General features: G+C 41.1%; 1 protein-coding gene across 10 annotated transcripts in view; it reads left to right on the forward strand.

Moving 5' to 3' along the window:
* The window catches only part of CAPN3 (calpain 3), a 140,435-nt gene that overhangs the window by 37,577 nt on the left and 77,763 nt on the right, over positions 1–25,095 (forward strand). For 7 of the 10 annotated variants that reach the window (XM_040333099.1, XM_040333093.1, XM_040333094.1 and 4 more), the window contains exons 2-6: positions 5,039–5,108; positions 8,443–8,561; positions 13,453–13,586; positions 15,746–15,914; positions 24,321–24,449. In XM_040333099.1, the coding sequence (XP_040189033.1) occupies positions 5,039–5,108; positions 8,443–8,561; positions 13,453–13,586; positions 15,746–15,914; positions 24,321–24,449 (621 nt within the window). The remainder of the gene's footprint in view (positions 1–5,038; positions 5,109–8,442; positions 8,562–13,452; positions 13,587–15,745; positions 15,915–24,320; positions 24,450–25,095) is intronic. The other 3 variants (XM_040333101.1, XM_040333100.1, XM_040333102.1) reach the window with 1 other exon arrangement.

A 25,095-nucleotide genomic window follows, 5' to 3' on the forward strand; every position in this document is an offset into this window, starting at 1 on the left:
AAAGAGGTTAAAAACACCAGGTGGTAAAAGCTGTCATCGGGAGCAGTGATCAATGTCTTGTCACTCGTAGCCGATCCTCCCCCACAGTTAGAATCACTCCCTAGGACACACCTAACCCCTCTAGTGGTTATCCCCTTCCACGCCAGTGTCATTTACACAGTAATCAGTGCATTTGTATAGCACTGATCGCTGTATAAATGACAATGGTCCCAAAATAGCGTCAAAAGTGTCGGATGTGTCCGCCATAATGTCGCAGTCACGATAAAAATCGCTGAACGCCTCCATTACTAGTAAAAAAAATAAAAATGCCATAAAACTACCCCCTATTTTGTAAACGCTATAACTTTCGTGCAAAACAATCAATATACGCTTATTGCGATTTTTTTTTTACCAAAAATTCGTAGAAAAATACACGTCGGCCTAAACTGAGAAAGAAATTACTTTTTTTTATATATTTTTGGAGGATATTTATTATAGCAAAAAGTAAAAAATATTACTTTTTTTTCAAAATGATGGCTTTTTTTTTTGTTTATAGTGCAAAAAATAAAAACCGCAGGGGTGATCAAATACCACCAAAAGAAAGCCCTATTTGTGGGAAAAAAAGGACATACATTTTGTTTGGGTACAACATCCAAAAAAACGGCCCGGTCATTGGGCAGCCAAATCCTCCAGGGCTGAAGTGGTTAAAAGCAGAATTGTTATACTTTACCTGCTCTGTGCAGAGGTTTTGCACACATAGAGCCGAGCTTGGCTCCTTTCAACTATTCCAGTCCCTTGTTGCCTGGGAACATGATGTGAAATATTGGGGAACAAATAAACTGTAACCCTAATGCCCTGTACACACGATCACTTTTTGTGATGAAATAAAATTACATTTTTAAAAATGTCATTTAAAATGATCGTGTGTGGGCAAAATGTCATTTTATGTCTTCTAAAAAATGACAAAAAAAAAATTCGAACATGCTTGAATTTTTTATGTAATTTTTTAAAATGTCATTTTTTGTGTCATAAAAAATGATCGTGTGTGGGCAAAAATGACGTTTTAAACCCGCACATGCCCAGAAGCAAGTTTTGAAACGGGAGGTAAAACTACCATTCATAATGGAGTAAGCACATTCATGACGCTGTAACAGACAAAAAAGCATGAATCGTCTTTTACTAACAAGTAACCAGCTAAAAGCAGCCTCAAGGCGAATAGAACTTCCCATTTAGAGTGCCGTCACTTTGTTCATCATTTTTCAAAAACGATAGTGTGTGGGCAACATCATTTGTAATGATGAAGTTGGAAAAATTTCATTTTTTTTCATGATAAAAAATGAAATTTTTTTTCATCACAAAAAGTGATCGTGTGTACAGGGCATTATGCCGTGTACAAACGATCGGAATTTCCGAGGAAAAAAGTCAGACGGAATTTTTTCATCTGATATTCCGACTGTTTCTGATCTGATATTCCGACTGTGTGTATGCCCCATCTGAGTTTTTCCTTTGGAAATTACGACGGACTTAGAAAGAGAACATCTTTTTTTCTGACGCAAATTCCGTTCGTCTGTATGGAACTCCGAAGGAGAAAAAAACACGCATGCTGAGAATCAAGTCGACTCATGCTGGGAAGCATTGGACTTAATTTTTCTCAGCTCGTCATAGTGTTGTAAGTCACCGTGTTCTTGACGGTCGGAATTTGGTGTGACAGTGTGTATGCAAGACAGCTTGAACGGATTTCCGTCTGAAAAATTCGTCGGAGTTTATTGTGTGTACAAGGCATTATGCTAATCCTAACCTTTTGTTATCAACAAACCGTAGTAGTGTGTGTGCTAACATGACAATCACAGGACTTTGTTGTTAAACAAACAGTTAGCGTAAGGTAAAGGGTTGGCTTTGTTTAGGAACAAAACTGCTGATCACCATTGTAGTGATATAAAGTATAGTGGAATCCGGTTAGATAATTGATATTTAGGTATTAGTATGATGACTATAAGTTATGTCCCGCAGCAACACACAGGCTCTCCAGAGAGTGCATTTATTTGATTTCCAATACAGAACAAAGTCCAAATTTCACAGATGATACAAATCCAACAGAGTAATTCAGAATCCCATCTTTTCCTAGACCTGTGCCATGTTCATACAATGCACAGAGAATATTCTCATCACTTCTAGACCTGTGCCATGTTCATACAGATAATATACAAAGGATATTCTGAGTGACAAGAATCACCTCCAGGATTATATTCCCTATTCACTGAATAGCTGAGCAATTTGATTGGCCGTCTTTGTTCTACATCCTGTCTTTCAGAGTGACAGATAATGACCCCAGCCGGAGACAGCTTCAATCATCACCTATTCCTAATTTTCCATTCTTGCATACTAATAAGCTTCCTAATTAGATTACATGTGGCCTGAGTAATGGTTTGATGTGTAAAATAGATTCATCCTGTCTCTTTGCCTATTGACAATCGACAAGCGTCTTTTGATGTGTAACATGTAATTACAGGTTTGATGTGTAAAATAGACTTGTCCTGGACCTTTGCTTATTGACAATCGACAAGCCTCTTTTGATGTGTAACATGTAATTATCTTAACAGGTACCAAATGTCAACTGAAATCTGGCCTGGTCAATTTTGGACTTATAATATAATAATACAACACGTATGTATATATATATGTATATATATATATATATATATAATATCCCACACAAATCAGCCAACATATTACAACATATATTACAACAACCATGTCAGTGCTGATCATGTCATCAGTTTATGTTTGTTTTTTTACCTTTTTTTCTAGCAAATTTCACCTAAACAGTTTGCATGGCAAAAAGAGTGTAATTTCAGAAAATTGTTAGCGGAGGCTAAACGTCTAGGCCATAAACCAATCAAACACAAAGTAACTTTAAAATATTGGACTTAAAAATACATTTTCAGTAAAAATGCAGTTTAGGGTGTATATGTATCATATCCATGCAGCATAGCTCCCAACTGTCCCTCATTTGGAGGGACTGTCCCACTTTTGTAACCAAATCTCTCTGTCCTTCTTTCCTCTTCAGTTGTATCTCTTTTTGGTCTAATGAATTTATTACTAAAAGTGTTAAAGTGATATTAAAGATTCTGGATCAAGATGGGGCTCAGGTAAGTATGGGGGGGGTTACCTTAACGCATAAAATGCATTAGGGAAACGATCTTACAGTGGAGTTTCCATCTAAAAAATATTTTTGCTTTATAGTTGACATGAGACCGAAAAAAATAAAATTTTTACTCACCTGGAAATGCCTGTTGCTATGCGGTCCCACGTAATCTGCCCTCGGATTCACCAAGGATCCTGACGTCAGCTCCCTCGGCTTTTTCAAACGCTGATGCATTTCCCAGGATGCCGTGTGGTTCCCCTAGGGCAAGAATCGCATTACATCGATACCGGAAGTGACGGAATTCAATGAATGCATGTTTTTTGTTTATGGGTTGCCATTACAACTGCGTTCACTTCTGCCGCCGCTAGTTATGATGGCAACCCAAGTGGTTAACGGCGCTGCTGCTATCTTGCGCATGCGCGTAAATGGTGCGGGACGGGCGGCCCGTTCAGGCTCGTCACCAGAGAAATCCCGGAAGAAATTGCTTGTTGGCTTCACAATGCCCACAAGCAAAATGACAACCGTCTGGAGACTGGAATAAAAAGTGTTCGTTCACTAGAAGTCTGCGGGACGGGGGCACATTTTTACCCAATAAGTGACCCTATGTGTGCAACTATACAGACAGATGAAAGGACATACTTTAGAAAAATGATAAATGTGGTTGGATCCCCGCTTTAAAGCTTTAGAACCACTTTAAAGTACACTAAACCTTTCATCCAACCTCTATATAATAATGCATCTTTGTGGAGAAGTAATGGGTTTACATTTTTTTGTAATTTAGTTCTTTATGAGTCGTGTAAATGAAGACGTGGCAGGGGTGTGTCATTTGACTAATTACTTTGAGCTAAAAGGGGTGTAATCACTTTTGAGAGATACTGTATATATGCAGTTGTCTAATATTTTGAATTGTCATAGATTTATATGTCTAGCCAATGTCCATTCACAGCTTTTGAATAAAGTTTTTTTTCCCTTACGGCCCATACACACGATCCAAAAATCGAACGACAGATCGTCCGACCTTTTTCGCTTAATAGTCACAAGAAGAAATTGGTTACTAAAGTCACAAAAATTCTCGTACAACAGAAAAAAAAATGGAAGTGATATCATGTGCTGTATTTGTATTTTTCGTGCTTGTCCGATCAAATAATATCGGATGAATTGTCGTGATCATCGAAAGCTCTGTACTAACGATCCGGTTATCGTACGATTCTTCCTCAGACAACAGTTTTCGTACGATATTCAGGTCGTGTGTACGGGCCATTAGCATTTATTTTGATTGGAATGTAGAATTTTTCTTTCAATGGCACAGATCTTCTCTCTGTTATTGGATGTAGTACTTACCAAAGAAATGCATGGTGAGCAGAAAATATCCAGAAAGAAACAGGAAGTACTGTGAAACCGCATACAGTACAAAAATGTCTATGCGGTGCATACTAGTTCATTATGCCTTTTGCCTTACAGGTGTAGTTTAAAAAAAAAAGGGTCCGCGGGTTTACTACCGCTTTAAGTCTCAGGCCTCGTACACACAACCGAGTTTCTCGGCAAAAACCAGCAAGAAACTTGCTGGGAGATATTTTTTTGCGGAGCAAACCGGTCGTGTGTACATTTTCGACGAGGAAACTGTCGAGGAAACTGTCAAGAAACGACGAGCCAAAAAGAGAGCATGTTCTCTATTTCCTTGACGGGAATGGAGATAATTGGCTTGTCGAGTTCCTCTACAGCCTAACAAGGAACTCGACGAGGAAAACGATGTGTTTCGCCCATCGAGTTCCTCGGTCGTGTGTACGAGGCTTAATGCTCAGTAGTGGATGTGTTTGTCTTAAACATGTATACTCATCTTTCTAACTGTTTCTATGTATTATGCATTTCTTAATCTTGTACTTGCATTCCTCATATTTTTCATTTCTTGTGCAGGAAATATGCGAAAATCCTCAGTTTATAATTGGTGGGGCAAACAGAACAGATATTTGTCAAGGAGATTTAGGTAAGACTGGCATGTTTACTTTATATTCTGTATATTTTATTATCTTTACAACATTTTTTTATCGTATTAATGTTTATAGCAAAGCTCTAGGCAACCACTGAGAAAAATAAATTACCAATGATATTTAGCTTCTAGAGCCTCTCTCCCCAGTGGTTAGTGGCAGTGTTTTTAATATACACCATACCCTTCCCAATGCATTGTTGGTTAGTGCAGTGTTTTTAACCCGAACTCCCCACCTTCTCCCCCCGTGGTGCGATTGGTGGTCATTGCGTTTTGGGGGTTTTTCCACACCACCTGGTGTTTTTTTTACCCCTCTTGCCACATTGGTGATTAATGTTTTTAATCCCTTTACACCCCCTACTGTATTGATGATTAGTGCTAAAATTCATAACCCCCTTCAACCCCTCAACTGGTGGTCAGTGTTAGTATTTAACCCCCTCACCCACCCAACTGGTGAACAGTGATAGTTTTTTTAAATCCCCCCCCCCCACTGGTGATTCCACCCCCATCACACTGGTGAGCAGTGCTAGTGTTTAATCCCCTCTTGACCCACTGGTGATCAGTGCTAGTATTTAACTCCTCCCCACCACCCCTCCCCCCCAATAAATAGTGGTAGTGTATTGGCATTGTATTTGTAAGCCCCACCTTCCCTGGTGGTGCGCAATGTCAGTGTTTTTAAGCCCCCTCCAATTGGTGGTCAGTGGAAGCCCCTCAAGTGGTAGTCAGTGGCAGTGTTTTTTTTAAGCTCCCCCCCCCCCCCAGTGATGGTCAGTGGTAGTGTTTTTTTTACGCCTCCCCCCAGTGATGGTCAGTGGTAGTGTTTTGTTAAGCCCCCCCCCCCCAGTGATGGTCAGTGGCAGAGTTTTGTTACACCTCCCCCCAGTGATGGTCAGTGGTAGTGTTTTGTTACGCCTCCCCCAGTGATGGTCAGTGGTAGTGTTTTGTTATGCCTCCCCCCAGTGATGGTCAGTGGCATAGTTTTCTTACGCCTCCCCCCAGTGATAGTCAGTGGTAGTGTTTTGTTACACCTCCCCCATTGATGGTCAGTGGTGGTGTTTTGTTACGCCTCCCCCAGTGATGGTCAGTGGTAGTGTTTTGTTACACCTCCCCCAGTGAGGGTCAGTGGCATAGTTTTCTTACACCTCCCCCCAGTGATAGTCAGTGATAGTGTTTTGTTACGCCTCCCCCAGTGATGGTCAGTGGTAGTGTTTTGTTACGCCTCCCCCAGTGATGGTCAGTGGAAGTGTTTTTTTAAGCCCCCCCCCCAGTGATGATCAGTGGTAGTGTTTTGTTACGCCTCCCCCAGTGATGGTCAGTGGCATAGTTTTCTTACGCCTCCCCCCAGTGATGGTCAGTGGTAGTGTTTTGTTACGCCTCCCCCAGTGATGGTCAGTGGCATAGTTTTCTTACGCCTCCCCCAGTGATGGTCAGTGGCATAGTTTTGTTATGCCTCCCCTCAGTGATGGTCAGTGGTAGTGTTTTGTTAAGCACCCCAATGATGGTCAGTGATAGAGTTTTGTTATGGTCAGTGGCAGTGCTTTTTTATTTAATCTAAGCTTAGCTAGGTGATTAATGTTGTTTACCCCTTCACACCCCCACTGTATTGGTGATTAGTGCTAAAATTCATAACCCCCTTCAACCCCCCCACCCACCCAAATAGTGAACAGTGATAGTTTTTTTTACCCCCCCCCCACTGGTGATCCCACCCCCATCACACTGGTGATCCCAACCCCATCACACTGGTGAGCAGTGCTAGTGTTTAATCCCCTCTCGCCCCACTGGTGAGTGGTGATCAGTGCTAGTATTTAACTTCTCCACCCCACCCCTCCCCCCCAAAAAATTGTGGTCGGTGGCAGTGTGTTTTAAGCCCCCCCCCCCCCCACTTCCCTGGTGGTGCTCAATGTCAGTGTTTTTAAGCCCCCTCCAATTGGTGGTCAGTGGAAGCCCCTCAAGTGGGTGACCAGTGATGGTCAGTGGTAGTGTTTTGTTAAGCCCCCTCAGTGATGATCAGTGGAAGTGTTTTGTTACGCCTCCCCCAGTGATGGTCAGTGGTAGTGTTTTGTTACGCCTCCCCCAGTGATGGTCAGGGGTAGTGTTTTGTTATGCCTCCCCCAGTGATGGTCAGTGGTAGTGTTTTGTTACGCCTCCCCCAGTGATGGTCAGTGGCATAGTTTTCTTACGCCTCCCCCCAGTGATGGTCAGTGGTAGTGTTTTGTTAAGCCCCCCCCCAGTGATGATCAGTGGTAGTGTTTTGTTATGCCTCCCCCAGTGATGGTCAGTGGCATAGTTTTGTTAAGCCTCCCCTGCCCAGTGATGGTCAGTGGCAGTGCTTTTTTATTTTTTGTTTAATCTAAGCTTAGCTAAAATCAAAAACATAAAAATCAGCACAAGGGACATACTGTACACTTAGTATGATGTGTCCCTTGTTGGCCTTTCAAGAGCTTACGTTGATAGAACTCACTTTAACACTTTAGAGTCACATAGGAAAAGAAACAAAGTTGTAATAAAAAAAGAAAACAAATTAGCTGCAATTGTGTCTTTTATACACCAAGGAGCGTTAAACGTTCATCTATCATAGGATAAGGTGAAAGCTGTCAGTATAGGATACATGCAGCCAGCAAAGTAAGTTTTTCTTATCCCGAAATCAGATGGTTGGAACGACTGTTATTCGGGATCACTGAGCGGCTTTATTTATTGAGCTGTCAAGATGCAGAGAATGTGTGCGATGGCAGGCCTCCCTGGCAGGGATTTCTATTTGCAGTGACTGGACACCTGTAACCTGCCATGCCTCATATTACAGATTATGAGTGACAACCCAGACAGACACAGCGTGATCATGTTTAACGTAATGTGAATATGTTAACCAAGACAGTGTCCTTTAGTCCACAACACACAGAAATGTCATCTTAATTGGTGGAAGTTGTGTATGTGCTGCTGTCGAATGATACAGTCATGGACAGGGGTGGACTGACAACTCATGGGGCCCCCGGGCAATAGAAGATTATGGGGCCATCGGTCTTACAGGTGGCCACCACGCCAGGAGGCAGTGCAGAGGCAGGGCAGCTAAAATCTCAGGATTTTCACATCAAAAGCATATCGGTTTCGGACATATAAGGGACAGATCTAAAAAGAAACACAGATTTTTACATACATCCCTGGTTTTATTGAGCCTGGCAACCCTGATGGGGCCCCCTAGTGGCATGGGGCCCTCGAGCAGTGCCCGAGAGTCCCAATGGTCAGTCCGCCCCTGGTCATGGATTAAATGTAACTGTTGTTATATACAGGATAAAGGAAGGAAGCGCAGTCATCGAACCGTTCTTATTTTTACCCATAGGTGACTGCTGGTTTTTGGCTGCCATCGCTTGTCTAACCCTTAATGAAAAGTTACTTTTCCGTGTCATACCTCCAGAACAAAACTTCACTGAAAACTATGCTGGGATATTTCATTTTCAGGTAATTAAAAACAATGCTATTTTTTTTTTTTTTTATATGAGCCTCAAAGTTTGTATGTGAAGATAAAATCAGTAAATGTAATACATAATTATCAATGGTGACCGGCTGTCATCAGCAATGTGTTGGCACCTGGTTGTCATACATCAAACTAGGGTTGTCCCTAGATATGTGCATTCCCGTTCGTACGAATGTTATTTTCGTACGAAAATGTTCATTTTCGTACCCGCAGAATAATGTGTGCATACGAAAAAATTTAAGCACCAAAATACGAAAACGACGGGATTACGAATGAGTCGCATAACGAACAACCGCAAATACGAACGAACGATCCGACGAAAATACGACAAAACGAAAATGGCAAAAGAACGAATATGAGATCTATAACAAAAGACTTGCATTCTTTATTTTGTTTGAATCCTTTTTCTGTTTGTATGTTCATATGACATCTACAACAAAAGATTTTCATTCTGTATTTGTTTGAATCCTTTTTCTGTTTGTATGTTCATATGACATCTTATAACAAAAGATTTGTATTCTGTATTCTGAATTCCTTTTTTCTGTTCGTAATTTGGTTTCAAAATACAGAATGCAAATCTTTTGTTATAAAATGTCATTTTCATTTTTTTGAATGGGCAGTGTGTGTAGTTAGTAAAGCAGCTTCTCTTTTGTGCTGAGTAGTACAGTAAAGCCAAATAAACTTTTCTGTGGATTTTCATCTGAAGGGAGATCAGTTGGCCAGACTTTTGAACCTGGAACCCAAAAATGGTTTTCTGATGGAGTTTAAAAACGAACGAACGTTCAGTAAAACGATCGTTTTTATGTTTGTTGTTAAAAAAGTCTGACCAAGTGTATGGGGCTTAACAATAGTTAATATGGATGAGCCGCGTGTTGAAAGTGCCGCGAATCCCGCGATATATTTACGAAAGTACAAAATGACAAAAATTCCCGAAAATTATTGTCTAACAAGTAACGAACATGAATTAAACAGAATAACGAACCATCCCGCATGTACGAAAATAAAACAGCAACCAAAATACGAAACGATCGGAATACGAAAAAATCGCGTCGTACGAAAAACGAACGGGAACGAACAGGAAAACAGGCGTCTTACGAAAAACGAACGGGAACGAACCTACGGAACGATACGAAACAGAACAAAAAAAAACTAAAAAAAATTCTGTGCACATGTCTAGTTGTCCCGATACCGATACCAGTATCGGTATCGGGACAGATACCGAGTGTTTGCGGGAGTACTTGTACTCCCGCAAATGCCCCCGATGCCTGAATAGAATACTTGCCCCCCCCGCCGCTGCTGCCGCTTTAATCAGCGTGCGGGGAACATTACAGGCAGCTTTCGTTTAAATAGTTGTAATCCCCGCCGCGCCGTGTATAGACACTCCCCCTTGCTCGGGATTGGACGGATCTGTCCAATCCCGAGAAAGGGGGAGTGTCTATACACGGCGCAGCGGGGATTACAACTATTCAAACAAAAGCTGCCTGTAATGCGCGCTGTAATTCACGCTGATTAACGCGGCAGCAGCGGCGGCGGCATCATCATCATCTACTAGGTATGGGGGACATGGCTGCAATATATGGAATATATGGGGGGACATGGCTGGATATATGTGGGGGGGACATGGCTGCAATATGTGGGGGGACATGGCTGGATATATGTGGGGGGACATGGCTGGATATATGTGGGGGGACATGGCTGGATATATGTGGGGGGACATAGCTGGATATATGTGGGGGAACATGGCTGGATATATGTGGGGGGACATGGCTGCAATATGTGGGGGGACATGGCTGCAATATGTGGGGGGACATGGCTGCATTTGGGGACACATTTAAAAAAATGTATCGGTGAGTACATGAAAAAAAGTATCGCTACTTGTACTCGGTCCTAAAAAAGTGGTATCGGGACAACCCTACATCAAACCATACATGAAATCATTGTTCCAATCACAGGATACTGTAGAATTAAATTACTGAATACCATGGAAGCCCAGAGCTCAAAGTGTATCTAAACCCAGAAGCAAAAACGTTTTTTTCAATCCGATCGTTAAAACGGCCTTGCTTACACACGATCGTTAAAAAAAATGCTCTAGCAATGAGCGGTGACGTACAACACGTACGACGGCACTATAAAGGGGAAGTTCCATTCAGATGGCACCTCCCTTGGGGTTGCTTTTGCTGATTTACGCTTTTCGGTCTTCATGCTTTTCAGTCTATTACAGCGTGATGAATGTGCTATCTCCATTACGAATGCTACTTTTACCATAACGAGCGCTCCAGTCTCATAACTTGCTTCTGAGCATGCACGTTATTTTCATGTCGTTAAAGCCCACACACGACCATTTTTTACAACGTTAAAAACGACAACGTGAAAAATTACGCGAAAATTTAGAGCATGTTCTAAATTTTTAATGCCCATTTTTAACGTCGCGAAAAATTCTCTGGAGCCTACACACAATCGTTTTTAAAGCGGAGGTTCACCCTAAAAACATGTATATAACATTACATTCTGTATACGTCCAACATTTACAGTATGCAGTTTGTTTTTTGTTTTTTGCTGTACATACCGTATTATTGATATTTTCCACCCGGCTTCCGGGTACACACTCCCGCGGGAGTAGGCGTTCCTATGCAGAGGCGCAGTGTCATGTGGGACTTCGCCCAGATGATTGACGTCTTGAGAAAAACTCCCCCCCCCGGCGGATAAGGCGCGTCACGAGTTTCCAAAAGTAGCCGAATTGCGAGTCGGCTCTATACGGCGCCTGCGCAGTCAGCTCTACACGGCCCCTAGTCGGTGCGCAGGTGCCGTATAGCGCCGTATAGAGCCGACTCGCAGTTTGGCTACTTTCAGAAACTCGTGACGCGCCTTATCCGCCGGGAGGGAAGTTTTTCTCAAGACGTCAATCATCTGGGCGAAGTCCCACATGACACTGCGCCTCTGCATAGGAACGCCTACTCCCGCGGGAGTGTGTACCCTAAAAAAAAGTATGTAGCCATCACATCTAAGAACTGGTAAGGAGCTACTATAGTAATAACAATTGTTTGTTGTTGAGTACTACTAGTTTTCTGCCTGGATTTGCGTGGGTATTCTGCAGGTGCTTTACTCACCTCTTACAATTCAATAGCATATTGGCAGAGAGACCAAACTGATCATTACATTTTTTTCATAATTATATAAGTATTTTAGGTATAATAGAATTTTTATAAACAACTGAATAACTGTAATCTAAAATTGCATAAGCTATTTAATATATCTAGAGATATTATGCAAGTGTGCAGATAACTGTCTTTTCTTTCCCTGTGCTTTGAGAGCTGTCATTGTTTTGCTCACATTCAACATGTCTATGGGGTTGATTTACTAAAGACAAATAGACGGTGCACTTTTCAAAGTGCAGTTGCTCCAGAGCTTAGCAGATGAGGTAAGGCTTCACTTTGCAAAGAATACTCAATCATGCAAGGAACGTAATGAAAACAGCATTTTTGCTTGCACCTGATTGGTTGATGGAAGTCAGCAGTGCTTCTGCTCATTTACTAAACTCTGGAGCAACTGCACTTTACAAAGTGCACAGTCTATTTGCCTTTAGTAAATCAACCCCTATATTTCCCTTGTGAGTAAACACAGACAGAAGGGACCCATACAAATTTGGTTCAATGTCTTCATTGCAAGGACTCATATATTGATTTTAATGATTTTATACAGCTCTGCATGTAACACTGAATATCACAAACTGCCGGTAGAAGTCAGCCTTTTTATGTTTTGCCACAAGGTTGAGAGAACTTGTCTTCAAACCAGGACTTAAAATGAGGGTGATGTTGGGATTCCCTCAAGATGTGCTTTTTGCTTTCCACAAATGTAAATAAGAGAGTTTATATAAGCTTTAAAGTAGAACTATAGGGGAAAAAATATATTTGGATAGAGAAAAGGAGGGTTATTATCCCTGCCAGTTTTTTTTTCTCCTTCTGTGTCCTTTTGCAGAGATTTCCATTAATTTCCTGTCCCATAGCCAAACAGGAAGTGAGAGGAAATTCTTTGTAAATTAAGGGAATTCCTTGGGGACCCCCAGGTCACCAGAACTAGTGTCCCCATCAGTGGCGGCTGGTGCTCAATATTTTTAGGGGGGCGCAAACAAATGAAAAAAAAAAAAGACAATTGCAGCTCCACTGTGCCCATCAAAGGCAGCCACTGTGCCCATCAAATGCAGCCACTGTGCCATGCCATCAATTGTCACCACTGTGCTATCAATTGTCGCCACTGTGCCATCAATTGTCACCACTGTGCCATGCCAAACGCAGCCACTGTGCCATCAAACGCAGCCACTGTGCCATGCCATCAATTGTCGCCACTGTGCCCACATCAATTGTCGCCACTGTGCCCACATCAATTGTCCCCACTGTGCCCACATCAATTGTCCCCCACTGTGCCCACATCAATTGTCCCCACTGTGCCCACATCAATTGTCCCCACATCAATTGTCCCCACATCAATTGTCCCCACTGTGCCCTGTAAAATGCATGAGTGTATGTTATTTGCGCGGCGCTGCAAAACGAATTTTTAAAAGCCTTAAATGGCCCGTTTTTATTTATTTTTTTATTTTTTTATTTATGACTACAGGAGGGGTCCCCATTGGAAGATTTCCCCTCTGTTACTTTTCTGGGGACAACCCAAAATTTGGGATTTTCTTTTACTTTCACTTTTAATGATAATGGTAAACAGGACAAATAGAGAGGTTTTATCTCCTTAATGGGGGCACAGACAGCAATAATAACTGACATGTGTTCTAATCCCTCTGCACTCAAAAACAAAAAAAAGTTGCCTTTAGTTATACTTGTATATTAGTATTGTAAGTATATCTATGTTTTGTTTGTGTTCTTGTAGTTTTGGCGCTATGGAGACTGGATTGATGTGATAATTGATGACTGCCTGCCAACATTTAACAATCAGTTAGTATTTACCAAGTCTTCTCAGAGGAATGAGTTCTGGAGTGCACTGCTGGAAAAAGCTTATGCAAAGTGAGTACCTTAAAAGAGAAGTATGTTTTTATTTTTTTAATAAACAAACAGTTATACTTAGAAAAGGGGGGAAAACATTGCTCTGATCTGGATTAAAAATTAAACTAAGGAACAGCTGCTACACAACAATGTGACAAAAATTGAACAGTGGTATAAAGAAAAAATGTAGCGCTAGTGATACAATAGAAACAATAGTTTCTCATTAAGTAAATAAGTGAATAAATAAATAAATAGTCACTGTACTGAAATAGTGAAAATGGTGACAACAACCAATGTTGGGTGAATATATAAACAGGTGAAGTCCACAAACACAGCCAAACATAACAATATAGAGTCCATCAATATGGATGAATAATAAAATGACTACGTAGATCCTCATGGGCAATCATTTCTTTAGACTCAATAAAGATGTGAGCGCGCATACCGGAACATGTGGATCTGCCTGTCAGCGACAGCAGATCTTGTAGACATAGAAACATTCAGGGCAAATCAGCTCGGCTTCCCTGGACTGGATCGATGAAAACCAAGGATCTTCAGTGGAGGACCGTGGATGAGCGATGTCCTGGAACGGTAGACCGAATCTCCCAAGATGTCTACCCTCAAAACCATCTAATGGAGGGGATGGTAATATAACCCCTTGGGGGGATGGGACAGATGGAACTGAAAGGCTCCAAACAGAATATGGGGGAGAAAGGAATATAAAAAAGAGCCCCAATGGTGCAGGTCAAAAATATAAAGGTTTTATTGTAATAAAACCACAAAGTAACATTAAAAGTGATCACAAATGATAAAAGGCAATATGGGAAGTGGCGAAAACCAAGCCCTATGCGTTTCATCCTAGGGGACTTCAACTGGGTTGATGCCCCAGTTGAAGTCCCCTAGGATGAAACACGTAGGGCTAGCGTTTGTAATGGAGATAGCACATTTGTCACGCTGTAACGCATGAGGCTGAAAAGCGCGAATCGTCTCTCACCAAACTTCTACTAACACGAATGGTATTGAACTTCCCTTTAACCCCCTGAGCGGGTTTCCCGAGTCTGGCTCGGGGTGGAATTTCAGGGACAAAAGCGGTAACCCCCGAGCCAGACCCAGGATCGATCGCAGTGTACACAGGCAGGGAATTACTTACCTTGTCCCTGGATCCTGCGATGCTTCTCCGCTGTGTGATCGAGCTGTGTCCTCCTCGCTCAATTCACAGTGCCCGTGTGCCGCCGAGCTCCATTCCCTCCGACGTTACGACGCATGGGGCGGAGATCGGCGCCAAATTTAAAAAAGTAAATAAACACAATACATACAGTAATCTTATAGATTTGTCCCCAGTGGTCTGCCCAGTGTCCTACATGCACTTTTATATAATAAAAAACTGTTCTTTCTGCCTGGAAACTGGAGATTGTCCATAGCAACCAAAAAGTGTCCCTTTATGTCAAAAGTGGTTTTAGACCAGCTAAAAAACAGCAATAATAAATTAGAATCACTTGCAGAATTGAGTGATAGTGATTTGTGGAGAAATTCATCATCAAAAAATTAAATGTATTAATTTTTATTATTATTATTAGATTATTTGTCATAATTATTTATATTTATTTATTATATTATAATTTATGATTTTTTTTTGGTCTTATATAGTATTAAAATTTTCTGAAATACAGAATTTGGGGTTTTCACTAGCTGTAAGCCATAATCATCAAAATAGAAGGAAGAAATGCTTGAAATATATCACTCTGTGTGTAAAGCATCTATATAAAATAAAATATAGATGTTTCGCTTTTTGAATTGAATTACTGAAATTAATTAACCTTTTCATGATATTTACATTTTTTTAGATGCTTTTTGAATTAAATTACTGAAATAAATGAACCTTTTCATGATATTCAAATTTTTTGAGATGTATATAGTTTGAGTTTCTTACTATACACATTAGTTCATACACTGTGGATTTGTTCTATACAGAGGCAGTGCAGAGGTATTATTTCTTATTTACTGTTTATCTCTAGACAATGTTTCCTTGATAATACGATTATCAGATGTTTGCTTCTCCTTTCTTTTACTGTTTTACCTAGTAATCTTGACTAATGGAATTCTGTTTCACTTTAAATACATCAATGTCTGTATGTATGTTTTTAGTTCTTCGTACTTTTAGTACAGTGTGTCCTTTTTAGGTTACATGGATCTTATGAGGCACTTAAAGGTGGTAACACTACAGAAGCAATGGAGGACTTCACGGGTGGAGTTACTGAATTTTACGAAATTAAGGATGCACCAAAAGACTTGTTCAAAATCATGAAAAAAGCTTTTGAAAGGGGCTCACTCATTGGATGCTCAATCGATGTAAGTGTAAGAAAATCTTTTCTGAATTGTGGGGAATATTTATAGGTGTTACTAGACATGGGTCGAACATGTTGGTTTGTGGCAGAACTGAATAAGAAGCCACATTGAAATCTATGAGACCCAAACAGGAAAAAATCAAAAGTGCCCATTTTGAAGACTTTTATACAAGTAATTGGGCATACAGTGGTTATGGGGGTCCGGGTACTGCCTTGTAGGACATGTATCAATGAAAAAAAAGTTAGTAAAAAACATCATATTTAAATGAGCAGTGATTTACTGATTTGATTTTATTATTTGATTTGATTATTTGTAAAGCCCCAAATACAGTTCAAGAACTGCGCCTAAGCGCTAGACAGACCAAATACATATACTGACATTCAAAATAGACATAACAAATATCACGTACAGGATAAATTAGTAATAAATAACAATTAAGAAAGTGTAAGAATCATCTAAACAAAGGGAAAATAAATGAAAAGTTAAAGCGGGTTTCCAACCACATTTTGAAATGTTTCAAACAATGTCCTTTCATCTCTCTTTCTAGATGTATTTATAGTGTCACTTACTAGGTTTAAAAGTGCCGCCGTTCCGCCAACTTATTCCGAACGCACACTTTTTATTCCTATGTGCAGATGGTTCCCATTTTGCTTGTGGGCAATGTGAAGCCCACAAGCAATTACTTCCGGGAATACTGTGGATGACGGTGGATGACTAGCTAAAAGGGCCGCCCGTCCCGCCCCATTCTCGTGCGTCCGCAAAAGAACTGCAGCGCTGCGCCGTCAAACACTTGGGTTGCCATCACAACGAGTGGCGGCGGCAGCGAAAGTGCACGCCGTTGTGATGGCAACATATAAACATCAACAAGCCCGGAGACACGGGGGAAGCGCACGGCATCCTGGGAGCCGAGGGAGCTGACGTCAGGATCCTCAGTGAATAGGAAGGCAGATTTTGTGGGACCGCATAGCAACAGGCTTCTTTTTTTTTTCTTCAGGTCTATGGAAACTCCGCTTTAAAGAAACAAAATAACAGTCCACAATTAAATAAGCAGTAACAAATCAGGGCGGACCAATCAGATGGTTAGTAGTAGATAGCACACGCCCCTTATCTATATACATTGAAAAGTAAGTGAGTCTTCAATACCTTTGCGAAAGTGGAGTAGGAAATACATTTTCCACATACTCTCAGGAAGATTATTCCATAGAAATACACCAAAGACTTGGAGAGTTTTTCCACCAGCTGCTGCAAATTATATGGTTTAGGCATAAGGCGATTTTGATTCGCTGAACATAAAGATCTTGTAGGGGTATAGTAGGAAACTTTACTGGATAGATAGATTGGACCTTGACCCCAGTGTGCCTTTAAAACAAGGCAGAGGGCCTTAAATTCGGCCCTTTTGGCAATAGGTAGCCAGTGAAGCTCTCGAAGAGAGCTTGTAACGTGTTCTCTGTAATTTAGTCCTTTGATAAGGCGGGCACCATGATTTTGAACTAACAGCAGCTTAGCAATCCATTTATTTGGGAGATTTAATAAAAAAAACATTCAAGTAATCCAACATGGAAAGTATAAATGCTTGTACTAGTTTTTTCTGATTCACTTCGGTAAACAGATTTTTTAGCTTCTGAAGAAAATATAGATAGTAGCTTGCATTTTTCACGATATTTAAGACATGTGGTATAAATGTGAGTTCTGAGTCGAACCAGACCCCTAAGTTCTTGATCTTTTTGGCAGGCATTGGAATAGTGCCAGATGATATAGGCCAGTTAGAAATTGGTGATATAGATGTCGTTTTACCGATTAAAAGAACTTCAGTCTTAGCAGTGTTAATACTGAGCCTACTAGTAAGCATCCATTGATGTATATCAGCTAAACAAAGTTGGAGTTTCAATTGCATGTCTGTGCCGTTCTCAATATCCACCAGTATTTGTGTGTCATCCGCGTAAATTTGAGCCTCCAAGCCATATTTCATTATGTAAAGTAAAACCATAAAAATTAGAAATAACAATACAAATAAAAAAATGCTTTAAATATAGTGCCTGGGGGGGTCCCCTTCGTCTGTCTGTAAAGTGGCACATCTGTGTCGTGCATAGAACATGCTGCAGCAAAATTGACATTTTTAAAGCCCAAAAAATTAAATTTCCATGCAAGTTTTCTCTACTTTGTAAACAACAGCTTGGGGAGCCAGTCTGTATGATAAGGCCACAATTTAGTGCATTTAGAACAATATTAGAGTTGTTTGGGATACATTCTGGTGTCTCTTTTGCAGACTTTGGATATAAGTAACAGGTGCGGAAAAGTTGGGCTTTGGGTGTTGTGATGGCTTCACACCATAACCCTATAGAGTACTCTTGATATAAGCAAGAATTGGCCTTGCTGTGAAAAAATGTATATGCCCCGGCCATACAGTGGCAGAAAAATTGGTCTTTGGGTGACAGTGGTGCCTTCACATCGTAACCCTATAGAGGTACTCTTGATGAAAGCAAAAATTGGCCTTGTTGTCAAAAATGTAAATGATATGCACCTGTCAAACAGGTGTGGAAAAATTTGTCTTTGGGTGTTAATTGAGCCCATGAAAAACACCAAAACATTTATACAGTAACTGTCAACAAGGAATTAAAGCAAGTATGACATATGCTCCATATGCTGGTTTGATTCAGTGTCTTCACTTCCAGAAGTCATAAATTATGGTTTGCAATCACTAGAGATCACAAACTTTTGCAAGAAAGCAGCCTAGTGGATTTGTTCATGTAAAAAAAAATCACTGAACGCCAGTGGCGGCTGGTGCTCAAAATTTTTGGGGCACAAACAAATAATAATAAAAAAAAACAATTGCAGCCTCACTGTGCCCATCAAACGCAGCTACTGTGCCCATCAATTGCAGCCACTGTGCCCATCAAATGCAGCCACTGTGCCATCAAAAGCAGACACTGTGCCCATCAAATGCAGCCGCTGTGCCATCAAATGCAGCCACTGTGCCATCAATTGTCACCACTGTGCCATGCCATTAATTGCCGCCTCTGTGCCATCAATTGTCACCACTGTGCCGTCAATTGTCGCCACTGTGCCATGCCATCAAACGCAGCCACTGTGCCATCAATTGTCGCCACTGTGCTCATTAATTGTCACTACTGTGCCATGCCATCAAACGCAGCCACTGTGCCATCAATTGTCACCACTGTGCCATCAATTGTCACCACTGTGTCCATCAATTGTCACCACTGTGCCATGCCAAATGCAGCCACTGTGCCATCAAACGCAGCCACTGTGCCATGCCATCAAACACAGTCATTGTGCCATCAATTGTTACCACTGTCCCATCAATTGTCGCCACTGTGCCATCAATTGTCGCCACTGTGCTCATTAATTGTCACTACTGTGCCATGCCTTTAAACACAGCCACTGTGCCATCAATTGTCACCACTGTGCCACCAATTGTCACCACTGTGTCCATCAATTGTCACCACTGTGCCATGCCAAATGCAGCCACTGTGCCATCAAACGCAGCCAATGTGCCATGCCATCAAACACAGTCATTGTGCCATCAATTGTTACCACTGTGCCATCAATTGTCGCCACTGTGCCATCAATTGTCGCCACTGTGCCATCAATTGTCGCCACTGTGCCCATCAATTGTCGCCACTATGCCCATCAATTGTCGCCACTATGCCCATCAATTGTCGGCACTGTGCCCATCAACTGTAGCCACTGTGCCCATCAATTGTCGCCAATGTGCCCTGTAAAATGCTGCCAGATTTTTGCTTAGGCATTATTACTTTGCCCTGCAGCTTTCCTAAATGGTATAATTACTGATCTTTACAGAGCACATTCTATGGAGCAATATTAATAAATTAGCATTATAGAAATTAGTAAAGGGTATACATTATTATTTCTCTTGGTTTCAGCTTGGAATTTAACAGGGTAATCACTGTGTAAAAATGCATTTGGATAAGCTACACAATGTGAGGAGTTATTAAATGTTTTACTATTATTAAATCCTCCGCTATAAATTTGTGAAGCTGCTACAACTAGTTTTATTCGGTTTGTTTGCTATTCTATATTTAAAATCATTCATCTTGGGTTCATTCTGAATATCCATGTATACTGAAGGTAACACGAGACGTGAAACATATCCATTGCCATTAGAACTGGGCTATTTTGTGTTACCCACAAAACCATATTAGTTTGAGTCAAAAGAGTGCTCTTGAGACCACCAATTAAAGCCGTAATGCCACCAGCTGTCTATAAAGTAGAGGATTCTGGGAGATTTTATTTTTAGTTTTGTAATTCAGGGCAACATGATGGGTATGACACCTGCTCCTATAAATCTTTCCACACTTCTAATGCTTTATGGTACAGCTCCCATATGTATGAATGTTCTAAAACATATATATGGACAGAGTAATGTATCTGTAAAAAATATTATGTAAATGTATTATCTTAAAAAAAATATATAATTACAATGAAATTGACCTATAGGTTGGGAATTTAACATTGTCATTATTCTTTGTAGCTACCAACGTTTTGAAATCTCTCAACATTTAGACTAAATATTCAATATTCCTATTATTTACATACTTAACGTACATGTAATCACTAACTGAATGACATTTAGGAGTATATTTATAAAGTAGTTAATGTGACATTCGCCAAATATTCGCTGAAGGCGTGTCTGCCTGGTACATGTTTTAAATTACAGTTCTTTCACATGCATTGGTTTATGATTATTATGCCCATTAGCGTGATAATGTACAGTTTTTCATAAACAATATTTTTATATTTTTTAGAAAAAGTAATAAATACTGGGCCAGATTCAGGTAGAATCAAGAATCAATTTTTCATCGCAAGTGCCTGATTCACCAAGCACTTGCGTGAAAAATTACGCCGGCGGCCTCCGGCGTAAGCCCGCGTAATTTAAAGGGGCGTGTGCCATTTAAATTAGGCACGCTCCCGCGCTGGACCTACTGCGCATGCTCCGTTTCGAAAATTCCCGCCGTGCTTTGCGCGAAGTGACGTCATTTTTTCGAACGGCGACGTGCGTAGCGTACTTTCGTATTCCCCGACATCTTGCGCAAACGACGTTGATTTTTAATTTCGACGCGGGAACGACGACCATACTTTATACAGCACATACGTGTGCTGTGTAAAGTTGAGGGACCAAAAACGACGACTAACTTTGCGACGGGAAACTAGACTAGCAGCGACGTAGCGAACGTGAAAAACCGTCGTGGATCGCCGTAACTCCTAATTTGCATACCCGACGCTGGTTTACGACGCAAACTCCCCCCAGCGGCGGCCGCGGTATTGCATACTAAGATCCAACAGTGTAAAACCTTAGGCTATCTATGCGTAATTGGTTCTATCTATCAGTCGCATAGATACTCTGAGAGATACGACGGAGTATCTGAGATACTCCGTCGTATCTCCGCTGTGAATCTGGCCCACTGTTTTTTGTCTTTTTTTTTCTTGATTGAATATAAACCTCTCTGATTTCTGGTAGTTTGTTTGCAGCAATTTCCTGCCTTCATGCAGGTGCCCCAGCAACTGCTGCACATCATTTTTCTGGGTGGGTCTCCTGGGTGGGGTATGCCTGTTCAGCGTGTGCGTGTAGTCTCCATTGGGAGACTGTGTGATAGAATGGCAATACAGAAGAACAACTAAGAGACAGGAACATAACAGCCCTATTACAGGAAATCACAGGATATTTTTTTCAATGAAAGCTGCAAATTGAAAAAAGTTGGAGGTTAATTTTGAAATAACATAAACATGCAAAGCTTATATGATATTTTAGTGATTGGGTTTACATTTACATTAAGTATCGTAACATGCAATTGTAAATAAAAGGAAATGCATTTAACTACTTGCCGACCTCCCGCCATCAGTATGGCAGTCCTGCGTGAATCACAGTAGCTGTATGACGGGCACTTTAAAGAGTATAGGGGGCGCGTGACGTAGGAGCCATTGCGCCTGCCCGGTGGCCACGATAGCTGCCGGCTACACGTGATTTCTCCTGAGAAGGACAGAAAGTAGATCTGTTAATGTAAACAGACAGATCTCCGTTCTGCCAGGGGAGTAGAGACAGATCGTCTGCCCCTAGTACTTAGGAGCAGTGATTGGTCTCCTCCCCAAGTCAGTCCCATCCCCCCACAGTTAGAAACACACTGAGGGGGGTTCTCTGTCTTTTCCTGTTTATAGCGCAAAAAATTAAAACATTGTCGCACGACCGCTCAATTGTCAGTTAAAGTGTCGCATAACATGGCTTGGTCAGGAAGAGGGTAAATCCTTCCGGGGCTGAAGTGGTTAAATGCATTTAATTGTACTTAGTTTTTTTTGCCCAAACTAGAGATTATGGGGCAGATCCACAAAAGAATTACGCCGGCGTATCTATTGATACGCCGGCGTAATTTTAAATTTCCCGCGTCGTATCTTTGTTTTGTATCTTCAAAACAAGATACGACGGCATCTCGGGTCGATCCGACAGGCGTACGTCTAAGTACGCCGTCGGATCTAAGATGCAATTTTTCGGGGCCGCTAGGTGGTGTTCCCGTCGAATTCCGCGTTGAGTATGCAAATTAGCTAGTTACGGCGATCCACGAACGTACGTCCGGCCAGCACATTTTTTTTTACGTCGTTTGCGTTCGGCTTTTTCCGGCGTATATTTAAAGCTACTGTTATGAGGCGTACTCAATGTTAAGTATGGCCGTCGTTCCCGCGTAGAAATTTGAAATTTTTACGTTGTTTGCGTAAGTCGTTCGCGAATAGGGATTTGCGTAGAATGACGTCACCGTCGGAAGCATTGGCTTGTTCCGGGTTAATTTCGAGCATGCGTACTGGGATACCCCCACGGACGGCGCATGCACAGTTAAAAAAAAACTTTGTTTACGTCGGGTCACGACGTATTAACATAAAACACGCCCCATCACAGAGATTTGAATGCCGCGCCATTACGCCGCCAAAGATACACAACGCCACCGTAACTTACGGCGCGAATTCTTTGAGGATTTGAAAAAAAAAATGTAAGTTACGGCGGCGTAGTGTATCTTAGATACGCTACGCCCGGCGCAATAATGCGCCGCTGTACGTGGATCTACCCCTATATGTATGGTGTCCTTTTCTCTCCTGCTACTCCATCCTACTGCCAGAACATCAATGTTTCCTGCGTGACCTATATGCAACCCCTCTTGGGTCTTGCTATTGGTTGTGTAAGCACTGAGTATGGCATTGTGGGGCGATAAGGAGATTTTACCAGTTCTCTGTCAGTTCAGCAGGGACTGGCCAAATTTCTAACAGTGTGTGGCCATCCCTGCTTAGCAGAAATTAATCATTTGATACATTTCTATCAAAGGAACATGTTGGAAAAATGATTATTCATTGGTGGCTACAACCATTCAGCGGCAGATGCTGACCGGTGTATTATGATAGATGTGGGTTCTGTTGTCAGAAATTAATGTCCCGGTGGGGGGGATTCCTCCATCTACCATGTTTGTGTGGATGAAAAAATCTACTGGCTGAAGGGGAAAAAAAATAACAGAGTATGGCCAACCTTATTTAGAACGGCCAGTGTGGTGGTGGATTAAGAAAGGGATGGAGCACAACAATGTTAAGTACTTACCGGTACTCCCTTTTGGTTATCCAGCCTAGTGGCAATAAAGCATAATTCTCTTTGGCCCTTAGTGGAAGGGATTTTTGTGTGACTTCCCACAACAGTTTTTTTGTTTTTGTAAGTAGCTGTTAACCGATTTCCATTTTGCATGAGCCGGGTTTGTTTTTAATTTGTGCAGCCTAATTAGAGCCAATCCAGGTTTGGCTGGACCAATCAAAATGTCTAATTAAACTTGATTAAAACTGGTCAGGCTTACTTATGAGCTTATTGGTTAAAGAGCTATTCTGTTGCCAAGTGAAACAGTGTTTTGCCCATGTAGCGCACAGTATCAGGTTTACTTTAAGTCTTCAGCCATTGGGAGGAAAGAAAGAGACCCGCGTGTTACAAATGTATTACAAACGTATTACAAAGAGATGAGGATTCACTTTGCCCCCCCCATATAACAGAGGTAGGAGAATCACCAAGCTCCAGCACTGTCGCATGCACTCTACATCCAATTGTACAGAGCGTTTTCTTCTTTCCCAGTGGCTGAACTGAGCAGGGAAGCAAAAGGAAAGATGAGTATATGCTGCGGGGAAGGGGGGCATACATGCAAACCTGTTGCTTTCTCCTGCATGGGCAGGGCAGATATTTGCTTTAAGGTGATCTATTTAATAATTTACTATGTATTTATTTGTGCTCTTAAAAAAGGTCTCTTACATTGTAATGAAGCATTATAAATACTGCAATTAATTTATTTGCCTATTGTCTTGGATACATAGTTTGTTGTAGCTTGTCTTAACCTATGTGCTTTCTGTTGCTGATGCCAGGAAGCTAATGGGTTGTCCTATGGTATCTCACCTCCTGATATGGGGCAAGCATTAATACGAATGATACAAAGTGAGGGTGACAAGCAGCCTGGTTTAGAAGGAAAAGGCTTGGAACCAAAACCATATGTGGTTTGTATTCCCCGTGCATGGTATAGTGGCTTTTATAGATCTGACAATACAGCATGTAATAATGTAATGATCTGTATCAGGCAAAATACATACACATTATGTTAATGAATAGGAATTCTTGTGGCTCATTCAGCTATATTGTACTGTATAGGCTGCTTAGTGTTTACTGTTTTTCTCAACCCCACCTGAATGTGCCATGATAGGGTCATCCTTTTATTGGGTTTACAAATATTACTCCAAAAAAAGCCCCATAAGGGTCATTGAGACCAATAAAATGTTAATTTTGTGTACTCATGTAGCAGCCTGTGAAACATAAATGGTTATTTTTTTTATTCTTTAATATAGTTATATATATAACAAACCACCAGTGTTGTAGGCCAGGATGAGACACTACAAAAATCACTTTTAATTAGCAAATTCACACTTCCATTACTAAGTAACCAGTGGTGGTTACTTGCAGTTTGTTGCCTTTTATTGTAATCTCCAATTACGTTTTACTATTATTATTAGCTAATATAATAGCTACATACTGTAGATTTTGCACAAGGTCAGAGAGCTTAACAATACCCATGCCTGAAAACTGCAGACTTTATTTATTTTTTACTTTGTAATGGACTTTTATAGACATGTCAAAGATAGATGAAGG

This window comes from Rana temporaria, chromosome 13 (assembly GCF_905171775.1).
Source record: "Rana temporaria chromosome 13, aRanTem1.1, whole genome shotgun sequence".
Classification (NCBI taxonomy): domain Eukaryota; kingdom Metazoa; phylum Chordata; class Amphibia; order Anura; family Ranidae; genus Rana; species Rana temporaria.